Raw genomic sequence first — 19,231 nt, 5'->3', positions numbered from 1 at the left:
TTATTTTATATTTTGTATGTTTAATTAATCTACATTACTTTGTAGAAATCCGTTTTGACTTTGGCATGAAAGAATCTTTTTTGGGGGGTAAATTCTTGTCAAAAAAGCCAACTTAAATTGGCCATGATTCTATGTCGACAAGCAATAAAAATAAAAAACTTCCAAGGGGGGTAAACACTTTCCATAGCACACCAAAGTCTCGTATGGATAGCATTACCTTGGTTCTTTCAGTGGTGAAAGAAAGCTCCTACTTAGACTTAACCAACTTTTGCTAGAGGTGGTAGATGTGCATTTCTGGAAATGAGTGGAAGAAGAAGTCCACAATAAAAAAGGGGTAGCAGAATTTGTTAGACATTATTACTAACTCAAGAGATGAAACCAGATTAGTGAGTCATCTGAGCTGTTGAGTCTGCAGCCAAGTTGAGTGAGCCATCAAGTGAAATATATAGCTGACTGAACCAGTCATGGAAAAATAAAAGAGACTCAGTACTTGTCAGAAAGATCCAATTAAATGTTTGACATGTTGTCTGTTAGATATCCACTAAATCTAACACTTCCCTCCCTCATTCTCTTAATTTGTTTCCTCTCTGACAGACCACCCGGAGAGAGCTGCACTATTCTTCGTCTGCGGCGTGTGTTTGGGCCTCTTCCTCACCCTCTTCGCCCTGGTGGTGCAGATCTCGTGTCGCACCGACTGCCAGCCCCGCCAGCGGCCTCCCACCAAGAAACGAGCGCGCCCCACGGACTCGTCCTCCGACTCCAGCGACTCAGACTCGGACTGGGACACCACCTCGGACCTGTCGGCGCGGAGACACCGGCGCTTTGAACGTACGCTTAACATGAACGTGTTCACATCAGCGGAAGAGCTGGAAAGAGCGCAGAGGCTGGAAGAAAGGGAGCGGATCATCCGAGAGATCTGGATGAACGGGCAACCGGACATCCCAGGGACACGGAGCCTCAATCGGTATTACTGAGAAACTGCTGAAGGGGCTTTTAAAAGAAGGCTTACACAACTTGAACAAAACTTAGGATGCACTTGGGTTGTAGGGGGACAGAGAAAAAGGCTTTGTAAGCAAGCAAGCATGAAAAAGCAGCTGTGGACTCACACCAATGAGAGAAGGTATTGCAGACTTGGGAAGAAAGTCCTCCCTCTCTGCTGGTTTGCGTATTCCTCCGGGCGTCATAAGCTATCAGTAGGACAATAAGCTCCCACTCTGCATGGTAAGCTTGCCTCTTACCGCTGGAAGTGAGGGGTGAAAGGCTGCACTGCCTTGCCCGTGACCTCAGTAGGCCTTTTTGAAGCGGGGATTTGTTGGTTAGCTGCCTTCGACATACACAGGCCTGCAGAGACTACATGGTGACTGAAGGACCATGGCCTCTGATAGATCTGTTTCATGCAGGGCAGCTGGAAGAGACTTTATGCTCACTACCCTCCAGTATTCACGTGTGAACTTTAACAGAGGGGCAGTACAAAGCAAGCTGACAATGGGACAATCTAAGACAATCTTTCCATCTTGAGTAATCATGCTGCCTTCTGAGCTTTATCAAACCAAAAGATATTTTTGGGGAAAATTCATCTCAACCCTTATGAAATATATTTTATAATATTTAATAGTTTATTGATGTTGTGTATTTTTTGTTCTCCAGTATGGTTTATCATGAGATATTTTTATACTTGGCGAAGGTTGTCTGGCGCCTCAGGGATGCAATCCTAGTGTTTCTGTGTTTGGTTGATGTATTTGCTTCCTAAGAAGGGGATCAGCCCATTTAAACAGCTACGTATGTCAGCATTTAAAGAAACGAATTAGAAATATCATATAAAGAGCCTCAAAGAGGTTTTTAGTGATTTAACCTTATTTTTGATACAGTATGTTTTAACTCACAGTGCAGTGCCTTTTCTAGCTCTTAAGTCGCTGTTGTCAAGATTGCAGCTGGTGTGTCTCAGTAACCGGTCAGATTATTTATTAATTGGAAATCCTAAATTTATCTCATTACATATGTATTCCCTTTTGCCAATACCGTTGCTTTGCTGAAGTTGAGCATGTGTAAAGTCTGAATGTCTCTCTTAAACATTGCACTTGCTATCTTCCCAGATGTAAATGTACATTACCAGATATGCAAATTTTGTACCAGTGATTTTGCTAGAATTCTATTTTTCTGGTCCTCACTCATAACAGATTGTGTGAATTTCAGGTCTTGTGCCAACCATGTCAGAGATATAGTGCTGAACAGATGCTTGTACTCATGGCCATCTGAAGAAGGAAGCAGCACTGCAAAAAAAAAAGAACAAAATAATGTTCACAGCGGACATGTAACCTGCTCCTCTTAAATCATGTTGCCAGTTTAATAATATAAGCTATTGTCAGTCCACTTCTGTTTGTGCTTCCCCGGATTCAAACATAGAAATAATTATAGTTTTTTTTTTTTTTTTAAAAAGCTTGCTATTTTCCTGACTGAGAGTTTAACTAAACAGGACATATTAGGGTCATGTTCATAAAGTACACAGCTCTTCATAGTTTCTTACAGAGACAGTTATTGTGTTTAAGTTTGAATGGGATTAAAATGTGGCAATAACTGGTAAGGTGAGACCAAAATATGATTCCTGTGTTTGGAATAAACAGTTTAAAAATAAGGGGTATTTTTTAAAAAATGTCACTTCATGTATTTATTTTTGCAGTGTTTCTAGGCACTCCGAAAAATAAACAATTTTAATCCTTATTATAATATTGATGCTGGAAGTTTGGCAGTCAACAGGTAGGCTCTGGTACTTTGTATGACTATGACGATTTATTGACTTTGCGCGCTCCCTGCTGGTACAGTTAGGGTTTTGCAGTTTGTACAAAGTAAACTAATAATAAAGTCAATAAAATTATAAAAGAATATTTTACTGAAAGTAAAGTTAATTGCAGTTATAGAAAAGGCATTTTTCAGTGAGACTAGGCTACATGCAATGATTATAGACTACAGGACACCACAGAGCTTAACAATTTTTTAAAAGATATTTTGCTTTTCATTCTTGTTGCCACTATCGCTATCAATGTCTTAACAAGAAACTGTATCATTTCCTTGGATTTTGTTGTTTTTTTGTCTGAAATATTTGTTTATTTTGTAAAGAATGTCTTCTAAACGAAGTGTTGCTGCCCTGTGGTTTCCATGGAAACCATAAACTTTCGAGCCGTGTTAAGCACCAACAAAACCTGAGGGTAAAGCAGCTAAAAACTAAACTAACACCCTTGACATCTCATACAGGCGACGGAATTTAAAATAATTCGTGACTGGAAATGTCTTGGAACTTGAACAACCACGGCTTGCCGTTTTTACCGGGATATACATTTCGGGATGTGACGGTAAGTTAAAACTACTTGAAATGTTTAAAATGTAACGTAAGGCTTTAATATAAATGTTTCCCTGGCTTTTGCTGTTATTTGTTAGAAAATGTACCGTTTTTCTGTCATGAAAACGTCACTCGTGCATTCCTTCAGTCGTTAGGTGAGATAAGGTGGAAGTCTGGACGGTACTTTCCAGGTCTGGTCAACGGTGTTGTTAGCTAGCTAAAGCTAAAGCTAAAGCTAAAGCTAGCTAATGCTAGCTAGTTGAATGCAGTGTTGTACCCCTTTATAATACATTGTCCATCAGTTTCTTATATCTCATCAGAAGCTTTGCTAGGCTCCTGACACACTCGGGTGTCCAGCCCAGCAGTTTTTAGATTTTAACCTCATAACTGCATCCATACAAGTTTTTTCAGAGTAAAATTAATATAAAATGTTATTGAGAACATTTTTAGAATCTTGTCTGAGACCTTCATTATACTTTTAAAATGAACATTTTGGGAATTGAAAGAAAGCTTTCAATAGTATAAAATCTGGGGCTATTTTATTTTTATTATTATTATTATTATGCTGGTTAACAAATAAAAACAAGCAAACTAAAAGATAATTAGATATGGTGCTATTCAGAAAACATTCAGGGCCATTGCTGCAGACGCCCAGGTCTAATGATGCCATTGTATCACACTACTTCCTCTTTAACAGATGGTTTATATAATAATTGGCCTTTGACTATAGCCCGTCACGTTTCATGCTTTTAAATTTATGTTTTTGTTATAATTAACCTGAGATAATTTTTTCCCTCCTGATCTTCACCTGCAGAAGTCATCCTTCACTCGGCCTCAGACTCTGGCCTTTAAGAATGGCTTCAGAGTCCCTCATCGCCCCACTGTGGGCATTGGCCATGATCCTCTTGTATCAGAACAGTTAACTCAACAGGAGCTCAGTGAGTTGTGCTGTGAGATGCCAGGCACGACTTATGGCTCCTATCACCAGACAGCATGTGAAGACTTCATCCCAGCTTACGTGGCCTTCGACAAAAAGGTCTGGTAACACATAGAAATTAAACACTAGTCAATGAAGATTAGTCATTTCGAGTTAACTCCTTGTCTGTTTGTTACTCACCGTCTGGTTGTCTCGTAGGTGCTGTGCTACCATGCATACTTTGTGGAGGACATCCTGTATTCCCCTGAAGAGCAGGATCGTGTGCGCCCTGTTGTCATTTACTACTACCTTGAGGATGACAGCATGTCCATCTTTGAGCCCACGGTGCAGAACTCTGGGTTAATGCAGGGGAAGAGGATCAAACGCCAACGTTTCCCCAAGAATGAACATGGAGAGCATTTCCAGTGGAAAGACCTCAACCTCGGTATGGACTTGGAGGTGTACGGGGTCAAGTATCACATCACACACTGTGATGCCTTTACAAAGGTACAACACTAACCGGAATGGATGCTCTCTCTGTAAATGCACTAAGACGATAGAATCCTGCAAATACACTGTGTCTTTGATTCACCGTATAGGAATTCATGGAAAGTGAAGGCATCATTCTGAATGACCCTGAGCCAATGCCAGTGGATCCTTACAGCAAATGTTGCAATATCCCTGTGCCTCAATACACTACACCCTCCACATTTTCCAACATGTATGAGTTTTCCACCATGGATGGCAAGGTAAATAAGATCCCCTTGGCTTCAGACTTACTAGAAAACCATTAGAAACACTGATCTGGTCGGCTATAAACAGAAGAGGAATACTGTGTCCACACTTCTGGCCAAAGGGTAGATAAGTCAATGACAGAGAAATTTATTTTTTATTATTTTTATTCAACCTTTATTTAACCAGATAAAAGACCCACTGAGATCGAAACCTCTTTCACAAGGCATTAGAAGGCATTCCAAGCAGAGGAGACAGAGTAACTGAAAGCTTTTTTTTCCGTTTCAGTTTGAAGACGAGGTACAGCGCTCCTACCATTGTCAATATTTATTGCGACAAAGAAAACATATGAAAAACAATGCAAGAGCACTATTCATCCCAAAAAAACGAATCATATGTTCCACTAATACCCTGACTGCAACTCAGAACCTGAGAGAAGCATGCGTATTAAATCGCTGGTCACTCACACTAAACTGTCGCACCAGATGGGAAGTAATACTCCAGTAAAGTCACTCATGATCACAACCAGCAGTGGGTTGGGAAGGGAAGTGACAAAAACAAAGCATTAACGAAAGAAGTTGGTCTGCCCTTGCAAATTTCATTTCTGGGTTTTTTCATCCACAAGCCTCACAAGGCCAGGCAGACTAATTAAAACACGCAAATAGTCTAAGCAAAAACAAAAAATACAGCAGGCTTGCTTTTTCAGTTCCTCTCCCAATCAAAGAGCAGACAGCGTAGGACCATCATGGGCCACTAGTTACATATGTAAATTATTTAGATAATAAAAAAATCTGTATGGTTTCCATACACCTGTCACACTGAATACAATTAACAATAGTGCATATTCTTATTAGACATCTAGAAAAATTAAACAACCTTTTTTAACCACCATCAAGGCAGGCACTAGAATCATTTAGTGGCAAACCTTATTTTCTTATTTTTAATCAATTTTATGTTTCGTTACTGATAAGGGACCCTATTATGGCTTTAAAGAGAAAAAAATAATAATTCCATGACTTTAAAGCCATAGATTATTTTTTTAAAAAAACAATCACTCAAAACCTAAGAACAATCAACATAAAGTTTATTTTTATTGGAGTAAGTGTAGATAGTTGTGTGTGTGTGTGACCTAGAGACAGAAAAGAAGTTCTGTTGAGGCACCGGTTTGAGCTCTAAGTTGGCTAATGTTTTTTAACTCCCTCATCCCTACTCAGCGTAAATTTAAATATTGTACGTATCAAAAACACTTAAATGTGATTTTAAGAACCGATCATTTGATGGTGACAAATGCTATCATCAAATGTTTGTGTTGCATTTGACTACCAGTTCTGCATCCATGCTGTATTGAACCCTTTTTGTTCAGGTGCTGTGCTTCTCTGCCCTGTGGGATGACACTGACTCTCAATACGATGAGACCAGGCGGGTTACCATCACGTATTACCTGGTGGACAACACAGTGGAGATCAGAGAGGTTGATCAACCCAACAGTGGCCGGATTCCCTTCCTGATGCGCAGAAAGAAGATCCCAAAAAATTTAAAGCCAGGTACAATGCTGTGCTGTGTGTGCTGTATACTTAATTCCTTTGACTCTACACAGTGCATTGAAGCATTTTAAAGTCAGGTGCTTTTATTAGGTGCCTTTGTGATTAGAGAAAGTGCAGAGATTGGCTCTAATTTCCAAACTGATATCAGAAATAGAAATAGAAAATTGCTCCACATTTTAGGATTGGTTCCAGTATTTTTTCGACTACTTAATGTAAACACAATCTAGTAAATGACAGTAAATACTGCAATACAATGACCGTATTTTCTTATGTATTTGTATATCCTACATCATTGCACTCCTATTTCTTTCCAGTGCCTTTTCCCAGCTGTGTGATGGAGATCTCAGAGAAAGAAGTGGATGAATATTACTCACCCAAAGACTTTCAGTTAGGTCAAACGATTAAAATACTGGGCCGTTGCTTTCTGCTATGTGACTGTGATCGCTTCACTAAAGAGTATTACCAGAAGAACCACCCTGACATGGAGATGACACCAACGGAGGTACCAAAGAAGGCTGACAAGTTACAAGAGAAAAAGGTGAGAAACCGAAACAATATTTTATTCTGTCTGTTGTTTTCCTCGACAAAAATTAAATCTCTGTCTTTTGAGGATGATCTCTTACCCTCCATGTTTTCCATATTTACAGGAGATTCCTACCTATAATGGTTTTGGTTCACTTGAAGACTCTTTCCAGAATTGCTTGTCTCTGATTCCTAAGCCTCCCAAAATGAATTACTTGAAGATGCTGGAGAACCATGGCAAAGTGTTGCAATACAGTGCCAAGCTGGTGAGACATTTGACAGTATGTTTTGTGCTGCCTGTTTAATAAAATGCATAGTATGTTGATGGGCCTATTTAAGCCACTTCACCAATCAATCAAGTTATATTTAAACTAGAAATTCTAAATCAACTAAATTGATAGCTATACACAAAACATATAATTTTTTTCCTTGTGTAAGCCTGTCCTATGTTCCTTTGCAGGACTCTCAGTATCCTCAAGATGAAGCCCGACGCTTCATCCTGCGCTACTACTTGTCCAATGATATGATCAGTATTTATGAAAAGAACACCCGCAACTCTGGTATCATAGGTGGCAAGTTCTTGAAAATGACCCGCATCCCCAAGCCGGGCTCTACTGTGGAAAATCCTGAGTTTTATTCACCTGCAGATTTTGCTATTGGAGCCACAGTGGAAGGTAGCTTTCTTAGTTTAACAGCCTGTGTAACTGTGTTATTATGTGTTGGCCTTTTTCATATATCTACAGTGCTATATATGTATTCCAGGACACACACTGAGCTGTATTTGACGTCACAATAACTTACACCCAAGTTGAACTTTATTTACCATTAGGCAGATGAATATCAAGACATGAAAGCTCAACTAACTGCCTCTTTTCCTCTCCCTCTTTCTTAGTTTTCGGTCATCGCTTTGTGTTGACTGATGCTGACCGCTATGTGCTCACATACCTGGAGTCCATCTCAAGCCAGATTCCTTCTCACACGCTGGATTCTTTGCGACAGAAGCTGGGTGTCGGGCTCTCCGATAGCCAGCCACTTGACCAAAACGGTAAAAGCCAAATCAGCCGTTCAGCAAAACACCTCAATTCTTGTCTGTCAGTCACACCTTTCTTCCAGTAGGTGTCACTTTAAACAAATTATTTAGACTTCCATGAATGCTAAACAGTTAACATCTACACCGTTTGCTTCTTTCTTTGTCAGGAGAAGCTGCAGAACCATCTTCATGATGTGAAGGAAATCCTGCACTTTTAATGCTCCAAGTGTGTGAATCTAAACCTTTGCAAAATGTCTCTGAACATAATAAACTCTGGAATTCCTGCATTTTTTTGGTGATATTGGACAACTTCAAACAAATTAGAACACACAACTAGCCTTTTCTGCTGGTGTGGTCAGTGTCGACATAACCTTTTATTGTACACATGCCAAGGATCTGTCTATGGCTAAAACATTTTTTTCTCAAAACTGTGCATTATAAAGGCGAAATCACACCAAGATCCTTTTTAAACAAGCTTGCTTTTGTTGAATCTCGGCTCGATTTCATTTGAAATTGCTACAGCAGTCTATTCTACACAGATTTGTCTCCGTTTACAGACTGGTAGTGGAAGCATGTCTCAATATATAACAATAAGATAACTCTTGTGTCCAATAATTGAAAATGTTGCCTATTTTGACAAGACAGCAAAACAAGTAGATAAAGAGAGGCAGCTCAGTGATGCAGATCTGAACACTGTTGCCTCACAGCTAGAAGGTTGTGGACTCAAATCTGCTGGCTCTAAATAAGAAGTGGTTTATATCTGTGTGTTACTGGATGGTAAAAGGAAGTAGAAAAACACCTCAGTTACAAGAGATAATTCTACAACTCATTTCAGAAAATTGCATTATTTAATAAAGTAATTAACAAAAACAAAAGGAAAAAAAACATGGAATGGCATGCGGTAATATCCAACATACATACTTGGTGCATATCTGTTAAGTGACCAGTGACAAATGTACAAGTTTAGACAGTAAGCTCATATCATACCATGTCATCAGTAACGCTTTTCTGCTCCAATGGACCAGAAGAGAAAACAAGCAAAGCTGGCTCAATGGCAAGAGCTGCAATATCTAACAACACTACAACCAATACAGTACTTATGTATGAGGATATGCATCAACACATTCAACATGGACACGCACACTGACATGTGCCGCGCACTGTGTTCAATTTACGTTTTAATCACTGCATACACTGGTGTGCCTTAGGGTGGAATAGCAGGCTGCGTGGAAGTATAAAAAAATACTGATATGATGAGAAGAGTAAATGTCTGTCCGGCTCACGGATTTCCTTGGATTTCATTTTCCAGCATTCAAGCCTAAGTCTGTAGCGACCGAGTCCCTGCAACATCTCAGGACATACTCAGCCAGAAGCGTGGTGGCCCAGTGGCCGCCAGCTTCACTGTTGTGCTGATGAGGAACCTTAGCCAGGGCTAAGGCCACCGTTCAGGCCAGTCAGTGTGTTATCTTAAGGGGATTTGAGTTTTTTTGTCCGAGGAGAGGCTCCGTTCTCAGCTTTAAGAACTCCGTTTTCATGGTGGCCAACTGGCAGGGAGAGAGAAGAGAGAAGTCACAATCTACGCTAATGCGGCATATAAATATATCAAAATGTGTGTCTCAGTAATCACATCACGCTACTTGCAAACACGTGTTTCCTAATTGTTGTGTGACTATTTAATAGATGACATCAATGAATCATGAAACCGGTTCAGGCGGGTGTTCAAACTCACGTGAGTCTCTCTTTAGTGGCCGTAGGGGTTGTTTTGTGGCAGCCTTCTTGCGAACGGCCTGTTCATGTCTGAACTCCCTCCAGCGTCTCAGCTGGAAGCGGATAAACTTCCAGAGTAGCCAAGATTGGGTCAAACATACCAGCAGTAGAACAGTCATCCTGATGAGGTCCAAGAAAGGCAAGAGGATTAGTGGGATTGTGTGTTTTGGAAAAAAGGCCTGACATTATGTGCCAAATTACAAAACTGAAAAAATACTTTGTGTCCTTGTTGTAGGGGTTTAAATAAGGTCTGAGGGATGTTTTTAATTTCCTAACAGTTTATTTTGCTCTAATTGTGCCCATCTGGAACCACTTTTACTGTGTTGAAGATATGCTCTGGTCGCCTCATCTGAGTTGATACTGCTACCGTCACAAATCACTGAAATTAGGAGTAAAGTAAATAAATCCCAACTTTTGAGTAAAACTTATATCCCAAATCAATATTCTGTGAATTGCAAATGATCTAGCTGGTTTGAAAGGTGCTTTATGTTAAAAAACAAAACAAAATTATACTATGACAGATCCAGAAAGTGTAAAAACAAAAAGAATCAGCGGATTTTGAAAGTTTGGTCCTTTAACTAATCATGTACGGTGTGCGTTTCTGTTGTCCAAATCTAATCTTAAGTTACTTGTGCTCTTTCATCAAAATCACAATATTCTACATGACTCATTTTAAATTGTGCAGAATACATTCTGAGACCTTCAGTGTAACCAAATAGCCGCAAGTTACTCAGCTGGGACCAACAGTCACATAACAAAAAGTCAGGGACTTTTTGGCTGAACTGCATAAATATAACTTTGGCTTTTTAGAATTTTGCCATTACAACTTTGTTAGGCTGCACAGAAGACATTTTTGAGTTCACTCTACCTTAAAGCCATGGTTGTGACGTTTTCATAAAGACGCAGGACTTTGTAATGCAGTGAAAAATGAGCCGTCACAAAAATTCCGAGACTTTTCGGCTGAACTGCAGGCTTTGTTTGCATATCCGTAGCATGTAGAGACAGCATTCAGTGTTGGTAAAACCGGTGGACACTTGGGAAAGTGTTGTACATGATGACTGATTGATTTTCTTTCAATTTTTGTACAAGTAATTATCAAAGAAATTCTTATAAGTATGTCATACTGCGCAAAAGACATTTTTTTGTTCCCTCTGCTTCTGGCGATGGTTGTCTGTTTCCATAGAGATGCAATGTTTTATACTGCAGTAGGAAATGAACCTACAGCAAGTAAAAGTGTTTTATGGCTCTTATCCAGGTTGTTTTCTCCTGACTAGATCCTTGCTTGTGTTGTATCTACTCTCACATGTTAGTCACATTGGATAGAAGGAAACTGTAGAATTGTTAAAAAAAAAATGTAACCAGAGGAAAAACTGGCAGAAACTACTTTGGGTGCTTTTTACCTCATAAAACTGATTTTCAGATTTTTTTATTTTTTTTTAAAACTGTCTAAACTCCTTACGGCCTACATTCACAGTGAATTTATGATGAGCAACTATAAAATTTGCAATAACGTCAACACTTTTTTTATGGGCACAATGTGTAATTAGATTCTGCAGTAGCTGTGAATAAGAATAGCAGCGTCAGAAGATGAATCATTACACAGATGTTGGACATTGGTCATGTTTCTCCTCACTGCTGAATGAGCAGGTAGGACCTCACCTTATCAGTACAGTGTTGAAGTTCCCCATCTCCAAGTCCAGCCCCTGATTCTCAGCACGAGCCAAACCGAAGCCCACAGCCAAGAACATCAGGGTCAGCGTAGCCATCCGCGTAAACACAAAGCTGACCGCCCACAGATCAAACCTGACACACAACACACGGTGGAAAAACAAAGAGATGATCAGCTCCAAACAAGGCAATGCTGCGATGTGGATAAATCTTTCAGTCACAGCAATAAAAATATTCTGAGGTTTATGGTCAACAGTCGGCTCATACTGTCATGAGAGTGTTTTGAAAAAATGAGATTACTTACATTTTCTGATGGTTCTCATCAGTGAAGTACAAGAGCCTGGCTATGTGGAAGCCCAGTTCTGACACATACTGAAGGAAGAAAAGCACCAGACCGACTCGACTCAAACTACACAGGAAAATAAGAAAAGAGAATGAGCACTTCTCTTCACAAGCCTTTTTATTTATATGGTATCAAAAGGTCACACAGCTGGAAGCTTACTTTAACAAGTAGGCTGCAGCGATGTGCAGAAGATACAGGCAGATGTACTGGAGCTGTCGAGAAATCTCCTCCTGAAAAACAAACAGCCTTTATTTGCAAAGGTTTGGAAATCTTGCAGTCTTCTCGCTTCCGTCTGATGCACATGCAGAATATATGCAACCCTTCCAGCACATTAATACAAACAGAGCTTATCTAGTCGCACTCCTCCCGTTCCCAGGGCCTCCCTACTGACCTTGCGTACTTTCTGGAAGTAGAGCTCTGGCAAGGCATGTAGCCAGTAGGCCAGCTGAGTGAGGTAGAAAAATTTCACCTGAAACCTAGAACAGAAAGCAAGACAGAGACAGAAGGAGTAACACAAAGTAAGTCAGAACAACGCACATGCTGCTATAGATTTATATTTATATCCTGGTCGTATTTTCTATATGAAACCTGTAGACAACACCAAGTTACCAGGTCTCTCCAGCAAAATGTAGCTGTGTTAATCAATGTTACGTACTTTTTTCTTGATCTAAATGGCTCAAAAAGGAAACCTGAGGGTCTCTGAATTTAAATAAATGTCTGTTACAGAAGTTTAATCAGAGCAGAAGCACCTCAAAATGACTCGGTTTGCTTGATTTTTGGTGACCACTGACAGTGTCTGTAAAAGTCAGTTTGTACTTTTTTGACTTAAGCACAATGTGAAGTAAATTAGAAAGTTGTCTTAAGACATTTGGATAAACACAACAATGGTACCTTCTCGAAAAATGTCTCTATTTGTCATGTTAAGCTCAATGTCAACAGTAAAAGAGGTCTCTATAAAGTAAAACTGATGTTGATATTTGACAATTTCTGAGCAAAAGTGTCTCAGTCTTAAGCACTTGCTAGTTTCTTTGTCTTAATAAACGCATAAATAAAACACATTTGGGTTTTAGACTCAACAAGAACTGACATTCAGCTATGTAAACTGATGCTTTAGAAAATTCTAAGGAGCATTTTAACTGTTTTTATTAGATGTTCCAAACAATGAATCCGAAAAGAATGTGCAGATTAATCAGTAACGGCAATAGTTGTTACTAGTACATTGTTTGATGGACAAAAATGATTACATACCTGAGATGTACATGGGGATAGTTCTCCCAAAGGCTGCTGGGATGCAGGAGATATCCTTCCTGTATGAAGAAAATAGACACAATAACACTTGAAAGCTTTGGTATTCATCAGTGTGTGTGTCCTACATTTTAAAAAATAGACGTGACTTGTCCCTAAGCAGAATCAGAAGCAGAAATACTTGATTCAGTCCTGAGGGGAAATTGTTACTACTGCTGCCATTCAAAGTCTTAGAAATACAAGCAGTGCAAAAAAACACATAAGTAGAAAAAGTTTAAGCATAAAATGTAAAATGCACATTTTGCTAAGAAAAGAAAAATGTAAGTATGCAGTGTAATAAATAGCAATGGAGTTATATTTGTGTTATTGCACATTACTGAGTGTTGGCTCAAGAAGCGAAGTGCAGTCAACCAGGAAGTAGTCGTGTGAATGCAGTATCGCAGTCAGATCTCACTCACTGTTATGAGGATGTAGAAACTCCACACACTGGACACCAAGTGGAACACACACAGTTGACCCGACTCATTGAACTTAGTGTTCTTGCTCTTGGAGAGGTGAAGACGTCGGTTCACTTTCTGCAACAATAGAACACATCATGTGAGCGCACCTGACTGGAGTCGTAACGGATGACATGTTCACTCTGTTATTGTCACGCACAAGGAAGTGTCACCGTGACACAAATAAGTAAGACAACAAAAGACAGAAGATACTATTTATGGCTGCTGCTGCTGAAAAGCTTCCTCTGAAGAAGTATTTCTTTCAAGACGCTTTGGAAACTGTGGCGATAGAGTTAAAATAAAATCTCATTCCTCCTCGCTGGCCTATTTCCAAACAATGACACAGGTTAATATAGGATATGTCTTGCATACATTTTTATTAAAAGAAAAAAATGTATGTTTTTTATGTTCATTGTGATCATGTCTTTACAAATTACATAATGATTTATTATGGAAACAATCACTTATTTAAAAAAATGACTGGATATCACTAAAATGTCAACTAAATAACTGTCCAACTTTGATGACAACCACCTTCTAATTAGCTAAACGATAATATAATGAGCTTATTCACAATTTGTTTTGATTGTGTTCGTTTTATTAAGTTGAGATAATCATGACAGATATTTCTTTTTTTGGCAACATATTAAATTTAATATGGAAAATAACAAATTGTATCTGTGTCTGAGAAATCACTTTCAACTAAGTTACTCATTACAAAAGTACCTCTCAAGGAACTTTCTGTAGAAAGCCTTGGAGTCTACTTTCTGTAAAGTAGTGTGTGAGTCAAGTGTGGATTTATGACATGTCAACAGGTTTACTACAATATCTTTATGAATAAATTTCAATTTTACTCAATTGTATATATAATATTTCAGAAGAATTTTTCTGTAAAAATGCCATGTGGTGTTTGGTTATAGGCAGTCATGTTGATTTTAGGCCTGAAAACAGCAAAAATATCAACTATGATACCTGTCAACTATGTTACAGAAAGTCCCACAATTATATATTGACCCACACGTTTTCTCATATTTTTAGATGCATCAAATGCTAGTCTCTTTGTGATTTCACAACTCTATGCACCAACAGTTTGTGTCTGTTTGTAGATAGATTATTCAAAGCGGTACTTAGAACAATCAGCATTATGTTTTTTTTAAAATGCTTTCAGAGGCAAAGACCATGAAGTGGAACGTCTCACATCCTGGTTTCACAAAACGGTATGTGTATGTATTCTTCACTATATTAACCCTCTGAACACCAAAAATGGATTTTTCAGAAGGGAAATAAGTATGCAAACAAATTGAAAATCTAAGTAGTTAAATATCTATACGATACATAGTTGCCAAAAAAGAATTGTTGATTCTGGGTTTTAAAAATTTTTTGTAAAATGAGTCATCAAAGAAACGTCAATGATTTCTTATTCGTTATTTATGCATCATAACTGTGTTATGCTGTATAAAAGACATTTTTAGGTTCTCTCTACTTCTAGCCATGGTTGTGCTTTTTCTATAGAGGTGCTGGACTCTGTATTGCAGTGAGAAACGAGCCATTACACGGCAAAAAAATATTCTTTTCGGCTGAACTGCAGGCTGTTTACACACTCAAAAAGAAATTTATGATGACTTTCTGAGCTCATAGAAAGTAAAAATGTGACAGGAGCACATAAATGCCTAAAAACTGCTTGGGGCTCAGAGTTAGTAGCATATTAATACTTTTTGCTTCACTTTTTGAACAGTAAACAGGCTATGATATTTTCAACATTTAAAGTATTAGTATTAGTAGTAAAAACTGGTTATCAAGACTACACTGAAAACAAAAAATAGAAATTATTTCTGAATTATTTCCAGTTTTCTGGAGGGAAAAATGTAATTTGATAATACAGAGGAAATACAGTGTAAAACAGATACACTTGTTTCATATTTATGGCAAATTAGTTTCTCCATAACCAGGATTTTTATACAAGTCAGTGCACGGCAGATCAGCTTAACATGCATATTAGAGAATATTTCCAATAACAAATCAGTAGTGCATGAATCTTTACATGCATTTAAGTGGAGCAGGTCTTTCATAGAAGATTGTTCTGAATTACATATACTTTCCAGGGGTATTAGACGAAATTACAGGCCTATAAAAAATAGCTTTCTCTCATATAATCACTTACTAATTTCCCTTTATTTAGTGTGTGTGATAAGATTCTTACGTCTAGTAGGTACTCCTGCACCACCGCATGCAGGATGATGGCGATGAAGAAGTAGAACAGGATGGTGGCGCAGTCCTTCCATCCGTAATGGTACAACGTCACCTCTCCCTCTGAGCACACATAGGAGGGGCGACACACACAAAGCATGTTTGTAATCAGAGGCGTGTTAAACATCCTGGAGCAACATAAACTGTTTTTATATTCACAAAGCGGTAACAGTAATGCAATGACGCAATGTGCAGGAACACGAACGAGCAGAAGCGAAACAGTGAAATGAGTCACAAACCAGTATGTTGCTACAATGAATTAAGATGAGTATTAAGCTGTTAAAATCTGAATTTAATGATGATTTCTTCATACCTGGTGATAGTGTGGTGACATTGTACTGAGGCTGGATGAACAGTATGGCCGTCTTCGCTGTCGCCTGGAAATTAGACAGTCTCAGATTAGCAACATAGTTCAGCCATGCTGTCTGAATGCATCCTCAAAATGCAGCGTTTCTAAATGTCTTTGGCTTGTCACCTTTCAAATGAAAACATCACTTGTCACAGGTTGCATGCTGTATGTCTAAGTGTATTCCAATGAAAGAGGATTTTTTAAAAACCGCAAGTGAATATACGAGGCCTTATTTCCATCCCTGATTACTTGCTATATTATTGTGTGATTAATTCTACTGTTTAATTGCATAGAAAACTGAGAAAAATGCTTTTACTATGCTCAAATGAATGTTTTCAGACAGCTTGGTTTGCCTGACTAACAGTCCTAAACTGAAACATATTAAGCACATATCAAAATGAAAAAACAAAAGGCTGCAAATCTTCATCTTTGAGAAGTTGAAATCAGATAATTTGGGGGATTTTTTTTTTGCTTGACTGAATATTCAAGCTACTAAAGACACTAATGAAAATCAGGTTTTCACTTTGGTAACACGTCCGTGTGACATCTGAGCATTTTCCACCTTGAAACTGTAGGATACTGAGAATAGTGTCAAAAACGGTTTCAGATTTCTGGGGTTTCGTATGTAACAAACTGAAGGAACAAATCCTGTCAGCTTGCTGGGTGGGACTTTCTGTATCACTATTCTTACTCAGAATCATTTTCTGGTTCTAAATAAGGCCTGGATAAATTCAGCAGTAAAAAAAGGCTTGTACAAGCAACATATTTAAGTGTTTTAGATGACGTGGACATTAATTATATGCACGCTGCAGCCTCTACTCTATCATAGCTCTCTACGTTTTACATCTAACCCACTGTCCAATACACATCATTGTCTTCTTTACTATCTGGTTTCTTGACCTTTGTTAATTTGAAAGGCTTTTAGAATAACTTGCAGAACAGATTACAGCTTCATGCGATTTCAAAACTGTGATCAGAATATGTCTGGACGTATTTCCTAACGTTTTCTGTGCCTGAGTCGCTTGGTTTGCGTTATTGTGCTTTATTTTTGTCTTATGATAAATGCATTCAGGTTTGCAGCTGTATAATTTTATAATTTGCTGAATTCTTTCCCTTGGAGTTAATCTCAAGGGATTCCCTGATGAGATCAAATAATTAAATGAGATTAAGCAAACAATGAATACAGAAAACATGCCTAAGTGAGATCTCTTAAGTCAAGTCCCGTCAAGTCAGCTTTATTTATACGGCACATTTAAAGCAACCGTCAAAGTGCTTTCAAGTATAAAATAAGACTGAGATTATGAATTAAAGAAACAGGGTTCAAAATCCCTACAGTGTTGCTTTTGGTGTAAATTTACCTGGGTAATGTATCATTAGGAATTTAAACACTAGGAAAAAATTATATAAAATACAACTTTACCTGACTGGGATAAATAATAAGGCTTTGAACCTACAGTAATGTTAATTATGGGGATTATTATGAGGAAAAATTAAGCTATGAACGAAATAAAATACACATGGAAAAGCAACAAATCCAAGGATTCCATATGAGCAAGCTCTTTCATGTTTCATTCTGTATTATTTCCACTTTTATTGGACCTCTGTTGGTCCCCGGACACCAGCTTGGGCACAGATGCAACAAGTGACCTGTCAACAAAATCTGAAATTCATAAGTATATCTATAGCTCTGCTGTTCTCTCTCTCTTTTTTTTCCTAAACGAGAAAAATGAAGGAAATCCCCCACTTATTCTCTACTCTCCCAGCTGTGTGATCACAACCAGGGTTCCGGACTGAAACGTGGCTAAAAATGCCCAGCTTTTGGTCTGACAGTAACATCGAGACGAACAAACAATCAGTGGGTGAAACATGAAATTAATTCAGTCACTGAGTGTGAGCGGTGTCAGGTCAAAGCGGTCTTTAAGAGAAGATGAGGCCACGGCAGCAGCAAAGATTGAGACGTGGCAGTTAACTGATAGCGTCAAGTCCGCCAGCAAAGGTCAAACTACTTCCGAGTGTTTCTTTCAAAATAAGACGAAAATGCGTTGTTAACCATACGACGCTTTTAATTTGAAATTCGAAACAACGTTACATTCTATCATATTTTGGTTCTGTGTGGTGGCTGACAAAATTTGGTATCAAAATGTTGCAGAAGATTGTCTTTGCTGGAAACCAGACGCTCTCAAAAGGGTAAAAAAAGTGGATTTTAGTGGGGAGAACAGTTACGTGATGCGGCTTTGCATGCTAGCAGAGGAGTCTTTCAGGTGTAGCTCGGTTCAAGAAACTTAACCGTTACGAGCAAGACGCCGAAAACTTTAAACTGTGTAAAGCAAAACACGTGTAAAAGTTGCAGTTAAGTGTCCTGCTGTGTCTTGCTGTGTCTTCGGAGCTCAGTTTGAATCATATGTCGGTGTTTTTTTAGCGAACAGCGCTGCATTCATTGTTCATAAAATATGTAAAGAAAAGCTGCAGCAAGAAGCTCCTACATCCGCGAAACTGACTACACCGATAGAAGTCTCACATGTAGGCAAACAAAAGCAGAAATCAGTTCGGCTGGAGCAGATTTTAGTTACATCTCTGAATGTGCTGCAGACTTGCCGTCTTAAAACAGCTGAGTGAGACGAGGGAAGAAAAAAAAAGGAATCATCTCACCTCAAACATCAATCCAATCAAAATGAAAATCACCAAACTGAACACGATGTCGGCATGGTTTTGAATTAGGAACTCCTGGCTGAAGAAAGGGTAACTCTTGTTTCTTCGGCGAAATGCCATGTCAACTCAGTGGAGTTATGCCCCCTCTATTTTATAAATCAGAATTTTTCTGACTACGAAGTTCAGGAGTTAACTTTCTCACTGGTCTGCGCATGCGCGTCGTCTTAAAGGGCGAGTGCCATAAATACCTTCTTTGAGGCCATTTACACAATAAGTTATGCTCAGTCTACCATGAAGCAAAAAAAACGCATTTCTACCTCAAGGTTTACACAGCAGTGAATCTTTTGAAAGTTGACAAACACCAGATTTACTTATTTAATCATGCAAA

At 38.6% G+C, this 19,231-nt stretch overlaps 3 protein-coding genes across 4 annotated transcripts in view; 2 read left to right on the top strand and 1 right to left on the bottom strand.

Moving 5' to 3' along the window:
• Positions 1-2,632, top strand: part of LOC111585463 (protein eva-1 homolog A) — an 83,446-nt gene extending 80,814 nt beyond the window's left edge. For both annotated transcript variants that reach the window (XM_023294964.3, XM_023294965.3), the window contains one exon: positions 595-2,632. In XM_023294964.3, the coding sequence (XP_023150732.2) occupies positions 595-974 (380 nt within the window). In that variant the 3' untranslated portion in view covers positions 975-2,632. The remainder of the gene's footprint in view (positions 1-594) is intronic.
• Positions 2,633-2,858: 226 nt separating this feature from the next.
• efhc1 (EF-hand domain (C-terminal) containing 1) lies at positions 2,859-8,536 on the top strand. Its single transcript, XM_023294971.3, has 10 exons — positions 2,859-3,347; positions 4,149-4,370; positions 4,470-4,757; positions 4,850-4,999; positions 6,346-6,526; positions 6,841-7,064; positions 7,174-7,314; positions 7,509-7,722; positions 7,941-8,093; positions 8,246-8,536. The coding sequence occupies exons 1-10, from the start codon at positions 3,282-3,284 to the stop codon at positions 8,269-8,271; spliced, it is 1,665 nt and encodes a 554-aa protein (XP_023150739.2). The 5' UTR covers positions 2,859-3,281; the 3' UTR covers positions 8,272-8,536.
• Positions 8,537-8,907: 371 nt separating this feature from the next.
• tram2 (translocation associated membrane protein 2) lies at positions 8,908-19,049 on the bottom strand. Its single transcript, XM_023294967.3, has 11 exons — positions 18,844-19,049; positions 16,159-16,222; positions 15,799-15,908; positions 13,560-13,676; positions 13,105-13,163; positions 12,248-12,332; positions 12,016-12,086; positions 11,818-11,922; positions 11,505-11,648; positions 9,808-9,965; positions 8,908-9,622 (listed from the first exon to the last, which is right to left on the bottom strand). Exons 1-11 carry the CDS (start codon positions 18,961-18,963, stop codon positions 9,546-9,548), a joined length of 1,110 nt encoding a protein of 369 aa, XP_023150735.1. The 5' UTR covers positions 18,964-19,049; the 3' UTR covers positions 8,908-9,545.
• Between the last annotated feature and the right edge of the window lie 182 nt (positions 19,050-19,231).

This window comes from Amphiprion ocellaris, chromosome 12 (assembly GCF_022539595.1).
Source record: "Amphiprion ocellaris isolate individual 3 ecotype Okinawa chromosome 12, ASM2253959v1, whole genome shotgun sequence".
NCBI classification, from domain to species: Eukaryota; Metazoa; Chordata; class Actinopteri; family Pomacentridae; genus Amphiprion; species Amphiprion ocellaris.
Note: the sequence above shows the minus strand (reverse complement) of the source record. Positions and strands in the feature narration are given on the sequence as shown.

What these genes read in the sequence shown, in the direction of transcription:
- tram2 (XM_023294967.3), bottom strand. Translation starts at nt 18,963, where the DNA reads ATGGCATTTCGCCGAAGAAACAAGAGTTACCCTTTCTTCAGCCAGGAG. An exon ending in TGTCACCACACTATCACCAG is followed by an intron (nt 15,909 to 16,158) that starts GTATGAAGAAAT and finishes ATGTGTGCTCAG; the next exon opens with AGGGAGAGGTGACGTTGTAC. An exon ending in ACTTCCAGAAAGTACGCAAG is followed by an intron (nt 12,087 to 12,247) that starts GTCAGTAGGGAG and finishes TTTGTTTTTCAG; the next exon opens with GAGGAGATTTCTCGACAGCT.
- efhc1 (XM_023294971.3), top strand. Translation starts at nt 3,282, where the DNA reads ATGTCTTGGAACTTGAACAACCACGGCTTGCCGTTTTTACCGGGATAT. An exon ending in ATACATTTCGGGATGTGACG is followed by an intron (nt 3,348 to 4,148) that starts GTAAGTTAAAAC and finishes CTTCACCTGCAG; the next exon opens with AAGTCATCCTTCACTCGGCC. An exon ending in TATTGGAGCCACAGTGGAAG is followed by an intron (nt 7,723 to 7,940) that starts GTAGCTTTCTTA and finishes CCTCTTTCTTAG; the next exon opens with TTTTCGGTCATCGCTTTGTG.